Raw genomic sequence first — 9277 nt, forward strand, 5'->3', positions numbered from 1 at the left:
AAGGCTAAAAGGATGTTCAATTAGTGATATCTGCCCTGGGCAGAGAGGTGGCAGCAAGGGAGCACTTTATGCCTCAGAAGGAGGCGGAACTAGAAGCATTTGTGGGTGGTAGGGATGGCTGGGGTTCGGTTGGTAAAGGGAAAAGGTGCTAAGTAACAAAATCATGGCTATTCTCTCTACTCAGCTGCTCCCGCAGGTCACCTCCTCTCAGAAAGCCCAAATCTTTGCTAACTGTGATGTCCATGCATCTTGTATTTCCAGTCCTCTGAGATACATCTACCCAGTTGTTCAAAATACTGCACCCACCCTGGCTGATAGAGACCTTGGGGATGTTCTCTTCCTTGGTTAAGGGCCTAGGTGCTTACACACCTGGATGTCCAAGTTCGCTCCAGCATCAATCAACATCTGGACCATCGCTTCGTCCCCAGCAGCACAGGCATACATTAGTGGCGTCATACCCTACATGAATCAAAGGCAGATGTTAAACTGTCTGGAAATAGAACATGACGATGACACATATTCCACAGGCCTCTGCCACTGAAACCATAAACCCAGGCCTCCTGCTTGACCCACCGCTCATGCTGAGCAAGCCTGTGCCTTATGCTGGAACAGCCTGCCTCTTCTATGCCCACTGGATATATGACACTTGAAGGGAGAGCAGGGGACATTTCCATGAGCACCTCCAGACACCGGAGGGGTAAAGAACGCAAGCCTGGCAGCTGGACTCAGGTGCAAGGCCACCTCTGCCACGGGGAGCTGTAAAACTTTGTAAAAGATACTTGTACCTCTCTGTGCCTCAGTTTCTTCATCTTTAGAATAGGAATAATGACAGTATCTCATAGGGTTGCTGTAAAGAGTATTTGTTACTATACATAAGGTGCTTAGCACAGTGTAACCTTATCTTGATCTTGATTGAGTTAACTAAACTAACACAATAACACTATCATTGCTACTATATTAAATTGCCATATCCTAACCTGCCCCAGGCCCTGTGCTCAGAGTAAATCGCCAGTGTGAAGGGATTTATATGCGTTGTCTCATATTTATATGCATGATCTCATTTAAACACCATAACATCCCTACTATGGTGGTTCTATTATTATCCATTTTACAGATCAGAAGCAGAGAGAGGGATTAGCTTGCCCAAGGCCTCATAAACAGTGAGAAGGAGAACTCAGACCAGAACCCAGGTCCCAGGTCCACCTGCGCTGCGAAGCTCACCCGTTGAGGCATCTCACAGAGGGTGAAGAGGTAGGTGTCTGACTGTAACATCTTGTGCTACTGAGCACTTCAGAGCTTTTCCGAAAGCTGAGGCCCCATTCCTCCCTGAGTTTAGATGGGTGGTTAACGGGGCTGCCTCCTGGCCAGGAATCTTTCTTTGGGGCCAGTAATAGCAAAGGCAGCAGTGGAAAGTGTTATTCCACAGCTGGACCCTGGCAAGCGTTTGTCTGGAGTCCCGCGATGTTATTTATTAGGTTATTTGTGTGTAGACAAGAACTCCTTACCTCATAAATCCTTGCCTCACGCCCAGAGATAAAGAAATGGCCTGAGATTAATCATGGGTGAGGACTGTTTACCCACAGATCATTCTATAAATACCAAGGCTGAGGGAATAAACAGGATCAAGCATTCAGAGAAAAGCCAACTGTCACAGAGTGAAAATTTGGCTTTGTTTTATCCCTCTCTGCACATGACTGGCTTTTTTTTCTCCATACATCTGTACATGATTTGGAGTTCGAAACAGACTAGGAGCCTTGCGAGGAGAAACTCCTTCTTTTTGTGTGCTGGCCCCATACCTACTCCAGACACATAAAGAGGTTAAATTAAAAGGGGCCAATTAACAGATTTCAGGAATAATCACTGTCATCATCATATTAACAACAAAAACCAGAATGAATGTTTATTGAACATTTACTGGTGGCAAAGTCTCACGATAGCCCTATGGGGTGGGTGCTGTTATCCCCCATACTGGAGGTGAGGAAACTGAGGCTCAGTGAGGTCGAGTAGCTTGTCCAAGATGCCACGGCTATGAGGTGGCAGCTAAACCTTAGGTGAGTCTGAAGCTACAGGCCCTGGGCCTCGTGAGGAAGACAACCCCCCAGGATGAAATCTCCCAAGGAGTTCTGGAACCTGTGTTCACAGAGAAGCCCCTGGGAGATTGGAAACCAGTCTGTCACCTCCCCACTGCAGCCCCTCAGCCTCGTGGTCTCCCCTGTCCCAGCGTGTGCTCCAACAGTCCCACCTGCACGCTCTTGCTCCCATCATCTCCCTTCCCTGGAACGCCTTCCCCCCTCCCCTCTGCTTCACCCCAATCTTCCTTCCCTCGGGCCTGACTCAGACCCATCAGGAGGAGGCCTTCCCTTGTTGCCGCCGCCCCATCCATCAAAGTCCACTGTGGCCACGTGGTTCACCGGGTGTGTCATTATGCCCTATATCGTGCTGTCACCTCACCTGAGAGCCTTACCTAGCCCCTAGTTGCCATTAATTTTCCCCCATGCTTCTCTATGGTCTTCCACACTGCAATGCCATTGCCTACTGCAAGTGCTCACAAAATAGCACCAAATAAACAAGTTGGATAGTCCATAGTGGAAAGAGCGTGGAGTCGGATTGCTGGGGTTCGTCTAATGCCAGCTCTGCTGCTTAGTAGTTATGTGACAGATAAGTCAACTCTGTACCTCAGTCTCCTTAGCAATAAAATGGGGATAATAATAGCACCTACATCGTAGGTAGGGCTATTATCAAGATTCAATGAGTTAATCTGTGCCAAGTGCTTAGAATAATGCCTGGAACATTGTTATATATGTGTTAACTATTTACAGCTAAAAAAAAAGGTAACAAACCAAAAACTCAAGTTAAATTCTAAAATTGTAAACACCTCCAACACTTCCTTTCCTGGCTTCATTTTACTCCTTAGCGCTTCCCAATAACGTCCTCTGTATTTTACATGTTTATGTTTCTTATCATCAGTCTCCCCCACGAGAATGCTAACTCCGTGAAGGCGAGGATTTCTATGCGCTTGGCACATAGTAGGCATACAAGATGCTCTGATACAAGTCGCGGGGATTATTATTCATAGCTCGCCATCGAGCTGCCTCCTCTGGGCTTTTCCCGGCCCTGCACCATCTGGGACAGACTCCAGCCTTCCAGTGGGAGGAAGCAGAATCCCCATTACAAAAGTTTTCCGACGGGCACTAGGGAGGTCTCTGAGCTGACGTCCCACCTGAAACAGGCAGGGCACGATTTCCAAGGCGGCCCAACTCATGGAGCACACAGCTGAGCAGCTCTCAGGTTTGGGACAGAAAGGACTATGCCACCAACTCTGGCAATCGTGAATCCCCTCGGACTCTGGTCCCTCCACCTGTCCGGCGAGCAGAGCTCTCGGAACGCACCTGGTCATCCATGGTGTTAACCCCGTCAGGGCCCAGGGCCTCGATCGCCTGGCTGATGAGGTCCGTCCTCCCGCAGTTGAGCATGCGGAAACCCAGGTCCTGGTTGAATCTCTCAGTAGCCGCTCGGGCATCCAGCCTCCGGAAGGAACTGAAACAGCATTCGGGTCTGCACAGGAGAGACCCGGATGTGTGTGAGCATGACTGTGTGGACTCTTTCTGCCAGGACACCGCCTCTCAATGAGACGTGACACAGCTGTGCTGTGCAGACAGGGCGAGTGGGAAGGACTGGGAATTACCATCCGATCGGCAGTGATTGGCCTTGTTGGGCTCAGTGACATGAAGAGCACATACTTCTGTTGTTCTATAAACACATTAAAGAAGTGCTCTGAGCTCTTGGGAGCTGTCAATTGCCAGGAGACAAAGTCCCCTCTAAAACGATCTGTCAGGGGACTGCCTGAGGAGGAAGCACCAGCCTGCGCTTATCCCACAGGGCCTGGTTGTACACTTTTTGCAGCAAAGGCTGCGCTCAGCCTACAGAACAGTCACTGTGGCCAAGTTCCGGTTCCTGACTTGACGTTCTCTCCCCTCAAGGCTTCCTGGTGAGGCCCAGAAGTACTGAAGAGATAGAGCAGAGCAGCCCAGAATCCCATTGCAATCAAGCTGCCCCACAAAGATAAAACTTGCATCTACAGATGGCACGCCACAGGCTTCCGATAGGAGGCTCCGGCCTGGAGCCTTGGTTAGGCCGAAGTATGTAAGGTTTATGTCCTAGAATGAGGTTCAGGCATTTGCCATGAAAACAGAGGAGGCCATAACTGGGATTTGAGCAGGTCATAAAAAAAGATGCAAGGCTCTCACAGGCCACGAATGGCCAGAAAAACCTTCTCTGGAACTCCAGGAGACCAATCCAATCCAAGAGAGGCACACTGGGAAGGAGATGAAGAGTCCAGGCTTGGGGCCATATGGACCTGAGTTCAAATTTCGACCACAGCCACTTTGCCAACTGTGGGCAAATTATTGCTCTTCCCTGAGCCTCAGTTTCTCCATTTGTCTGTCATATGGGAATTATACCCCTTTCTTCTCTAAAGTTGTCATGAGGACTAAGACAATACATGCGGAAAGGGCTCAGCACGGTGCCCTTTCTTAAGCACCTAGGAAGTGCTTAAGAAAATGGCTACAATTACAGGAAGAGAGGAAGAAGGCCCACTTCTGCTGCTTTCCCCCCAAATATCCCAGAGTTGGACTGGGGGCGCTCTCCTGCCCAAATCCAAACTTGTGTCTGCTCTGTGTACCAGACTAGTGGCTGTGGAAGATGTGGCCAGAAAGCAGCCAAGGCTCAGAATTACTAGTTCTAACAGGCTTGGCACGCACAGAGGATGCTCTTAGAGCGGCTTGAACACACTACGAACTGCTTGCTGCCCCGTCCCAGCCTCCAGGAGTGGGGAGCAGAGGGGGTGGCCAAGGGGTGGGCACGGAAGCCGGGGCCCTCCCGCCTCATGCCTTCCTGGTTCCATACTTGAGCTGCCGGGGCTCACAGTCCAGGCCGGGAAGCAGGAGTCGGGCTGCCTGCCGGATGTCACCGCTGTCCACGGTGAGGCTGCGGCGGTGCTCTGCGTAGGTGATGGCCACACGCATCCACTCCATCAGCGGTGGCAGCAGCATGAAGGGCCTGTGAGGCAGCAGAGAGAGAGGGTCAGGCCAGCTGGGGTGCTCCTGGAAGAGCAGAAGGGGACCCCTTCAGTATGTGCTCTCAGAGAGCAGCCACAGGGTCACCTGGTAACCCTCAGGCTGTGAGGTATGGAGGGGACTTGATTCTTCTCACAGAAACCCCAATTTGTCCCATTCCACAGAAACTATGTCATAGATCAGATGAATTCTTGTCATGGACCAGGTGTAAAAACTGAGGACCTTAGGGGGCCAGGGAAAGAAGGCGTTTATCAACATATGGAATAGGAGACTCCTGCCCACCCCACCCCTCCAAAGAATTCATATGGGGTTCAAAGGAGAATCAAACAGACCCAGCTTCCAAACCAAGCTTCGCCATTAGGAGCTGTGCTCCCTCATCAGCACAGACAGACAACCCTGGTGTCCTTGAGCATTAGGCTCCTGCTGTCACCACCATCTTTCTCCTAGGCAGGCACGGAAGTTTTTTGGCCAGGAAAAAGACCTCTAATCTCTCTCCTCAGCTACTAAGTAAATCAACTGCAGGGAATCACTAGAGATTGCCTGCCCATTACACATCTCAGGTCTCTAAAAGTTTGGGTCATCTTCGAAGTTTCAAAAGCATCTCTCCTTGAGGGCAAAGGATACTTTTATTTATCTTTTAAATAAAATAATCAGATGAGATCTTGGAGATGGCTCATTTGGAAGTTATTCTGATGGTCTGATTCTGTCATTTCAGAAAATATATCTGGGTCTGAGTCACTTAACTGGCGCACTGTGTGTACCAATCAAGAGAGCCCGGCCAGCCTTGGCCTTCAAGGATGCCCAGATCCTCACCCCAACCTACTTTCCAGCCCTGACTCGTACCTTTCACCAGGACACACCAGACCACTGGGCACTCACGGTTCTCAAGCCCACCCTAACCATTCCCATCTCCTCATGAGAAGGAACCAGCTCTCACCTCTGCCAGCTAGATCCCATTTATCCTTCAAGGTTCAGTTCTAATGGCACCTCCTTCCAGAAACCTTCCTGGATTCCTCTCTCTCCAAAGAAAAGAATCTCTTCCTGCTCCAAGATCCCTTAGAATGCTCTTCTTCCTGACTGGGCTGTTCTGCCTCAGGAAGGATGCCTTCTTCATCTCTGCTTTACCCAAAATATACCCAGCAGAAGACCTTGACACAATAGGTCTTCAATAAACATTTGCTGAATGACTAAAAGCATGGCTGGGCAGCAGGAACTTAGTATAATGCATCCAAAGTTTCAATTCTGGACCAAATCCTGTTTCTGTCCAGAAAAGAGTGGAGTATAATTTTCAAGGGTGCAGTATTCACGTATTAGAGTAGGAAGCTAAGAACTTGTAGATTCTAGAAAGGACCAATAATAATCCATTTGTGAATCACCCCTGTTTGTAAGATCTTTCTTGATTACAATCCGAAATATTTCTGAACTTTACAATTCTTATATGACAATGCAAGAAGGCAAGCTCAGAGGCACACTTCTATGCATCAGTTCTTTCGATCCGAGGCGAAGGCTTTCTCTAAACCACCAGCATTGGAGAATGAAGCGTAAACAAAAAGATGGTTTGTGGATCTGTCAGCCACTCTTCCCTGTCGTGGCCAGCAGCCCAAACAAAGCGCAAGTGCAGCCACTAAAGATCTAAGTGGCATCTCCCAGCTGCACTAGGGGAAATCCAAGACGGAACTCGGGAAATCATGACGTCTAATCAGATGGTGTCATGATCCATTCTGTTTTATGCCTCTTACAACTTGGCACATGAAAAAAATTCAGTAACCTCAAGTGGGCCAATATGGGGGATTGGCTCATTTGGCCTCTATTTTACCGTCTTATTTAGAAACACGGAAAGTTGAAAACTACATTTCCCTGACTCCTTTGCAGCTGGGGTTTTGAATGCAAGACTGGTTTCACCATTAAGATGCAGCTGCATGAGATCTGGTCAATGCATATGAGGCAGGTCACTTGCGTGCCCCATTTGCCTGTTTCTGTTAATGCACGGTCATGATACATGAGGTCTTTTTTTTTTTGACTTCTACAGAGTCTTCCAGTGTCCATTTTCCACCTTGCTTGGTGCTTCAGAGGCAGTGGTAATGCTACTGAAAGCAACAGCAAAGACTTTTTGATTTCAGCTTCAATCCTAAATTGCAACTCAGGGGCTATCTCAGAGGGAGCCCATGAAGATTCCATGGACTAGTTTTGTATTGTCCTTGGAGTCACTCTTGGAAGCTCAGCCTGCTCCTTAAGCCCTTCCGATGATTCTGTTGGTGCCTAATTCTCTGCATTAAATCTCTTCCTGCTTCGAACACCTAGGGTGGTTTGTGTTTTGTGAATTGAACACTGATTTATATTCTCAACATACAGAAATCTTCCAGGGTCGAGATTGTCCCTCTGTCTCTGGGGTGGTGGCTGGTGCCCACCTGCCCACAAGTAAGGCACCTGCCAGCCCCAAAACTGACCTCTTCAGGCCCTTCTCTTTGGCCTACCCACGTCCTGGGTCTGTGGTCCAAGGGAAGGTAAAATAACAAGCAATTCATGGACTGTCTCAGTAATATCCATCTCTGAACCTGTAGGTTTCAGGCTCCTATTTCCTTTCTGGCAATTTCACCTAGCCCACTGGGCACCTGCTTTACTGGACAGTCTGGAAAATCCCTATAAAAACTCCCTAGGCTGTGGCTGTGTCCTAACCCCAGGGTGAAAGGGCTCCAGAGGAGCAAGGCTGAGAATGACTGATGTCTGCATTGTCCCCAGAGCCTCTCTGCTTTGTACTCTCCCAAAGAAAAAGGCCACTTCCCTTGTCTTGCCTGTCCCCTAGGCTGAACTTGGCTGCAAACCTTTCAGTACCAGAGGGCAGGTGTCAGCAGTGCGAGAGCCAGGGAGGGCAGGGCAGGGCCGAGGGAGCCCCTTTTGTTCAGCCCTCCTGCTGCCGGGCTTCGCGTCTGCTGGGTCTGATGCCTTGGAAAAGTGGTTCTCAAGCGCTTTGGTCTCAGGATCCTTTTTGTACTCTTACAAATGATTGAGGCCCCTAAAGAGCTTTTGTGTTATTCTACTGACAATGACTGTATCAGAAATTAAAACTGAGAAAGTGTTAAAACTATGAATGCACAAAGTCACGTCCCATCAGCTGTCAGGGTGATAATGTCATTGCGTGTCCCACAGCCTCTGGAAAACTCTCCTGAACCCTTGTGAGAAAATGAGAGGGAAAGGCAAATAACACATTATTATGATGACAATTTTGGCCCTGTGAACATCTGAAAAACCTCCGGGCCCTCAGGGCTCCCCGGACACTACTTTGAAAACTGCTGCCTTAGACAGATGTGATAGATCCCTAAGATAAGGCAGAGGTTGTGGGGCTGGGATTCTGGACCTGCTGGCACACGGTCTGGCCAGGCCTAGAATATTGTTTAGTTTGCATGCACACTCCTGGCCTGGGGATTTGAGGGTCCTGCTTGCCTTCCCTGAAGCATCCTCATTGAGAGAAAGTTCTAGTGTCCAGGAGGCAAGTGAACTGGCTCTGTTCACTTGGGCAGATCATTACCCTGTGTTTCTATTAAAGGAGGAGTTAAGTCAGAGTTTTTAGACATTTTCCATTGTGGGAACCCCTTTGGCTGTTATTCCAGATTCCACATGATGATAGCTGTATCTACTATAAAGTGATCGAGAGCCTGGGCTCTGGAAGGAGACTCCTGGGTTGGAATTCTGTGTAATCCCAATGAATCAAACTGTGATCCTGTGCAAGCTACCTTGCTTCTCTCAGCCTCAGTTGCCCCATCAGCAAAATGGATATACCTACTAGGACTACCTCACAAGAAGTATGTATGTAAAATGCTTAGCAGAGAATTTGGCACATGGTAAGTTCTCAATAAAGGCTAATTATTATTACTATGTTAGTATCTGTTGATAGAGAAAATACATAACAGCGAAAAAGGTTATAGGAACCTGGTCCTATTAAATGCCTCAACTCCAGCCTTCTTCGGGTCCGGCCAATTCTCTCCCCCACAGGCCCTTGAGCAAGCATAAACATGTAAAACTTGCAAAGTCTGCTAGCAAGCTGCCCACCACCCACTCCATCCAGCTTATAAAACTGAAAACAAATGTGACCACAAGGTCGGCTGGGAGCTGGAAATCGTTGCTGGTGGTGCAGGCGCTCGGCCTTGGCCGTCAGGAACCCCACACAGGGAGAGGGGCAATGACAAGGACCACAGATGCTGGGG

General features: G+C 48.8%; 1 protein-coding gene across 1 annotated transcript in view; it reads right to left on the reverse strand.

Annotated features, from left to right (window-relative positions):
- ABTB2 (ankyrin repeat and BTB domain containing 2) overlaps positions 1-9277 on the reverse strand; it is a 178317-nt gene that overhangs the window by 15126 nt on the left and 153914 nt on the right. Inside the window, exons 4-6 of the mRNA XM_011356806.2 lie at positions 4906-5058; positions 3390-3555; positions 370-459 (exon numbers count right to left, since the gene is read on the reverse strand). Coding sequence (XP_011355108.1) covers positions 370-459; positions 3390-3555; positions 4906-5058 — 409 coding nt within the window. The remainder of the gene's footprint in view (positions 1-369; positions 460-3389; positions 3556-4905; positions 5059-9277) is intronic.

This window comes from Pteropus vampyrus, unplaced genomic scaffold, assembly GCF_000151845.1.
Source record: "Pteropus vampyrus isolate Shadow unplaced genomic scaffold, Pvam_2.0 Scaffold31, whole genome shotgun sequence".
Classification (NCBI taxonomy): domain Eukaryota; kingdom Metazoa; phylum Chordata; class Mammalia; order Chiroptera; family Pteropodidae; genus Pteropus; species Pteropus vampyrus.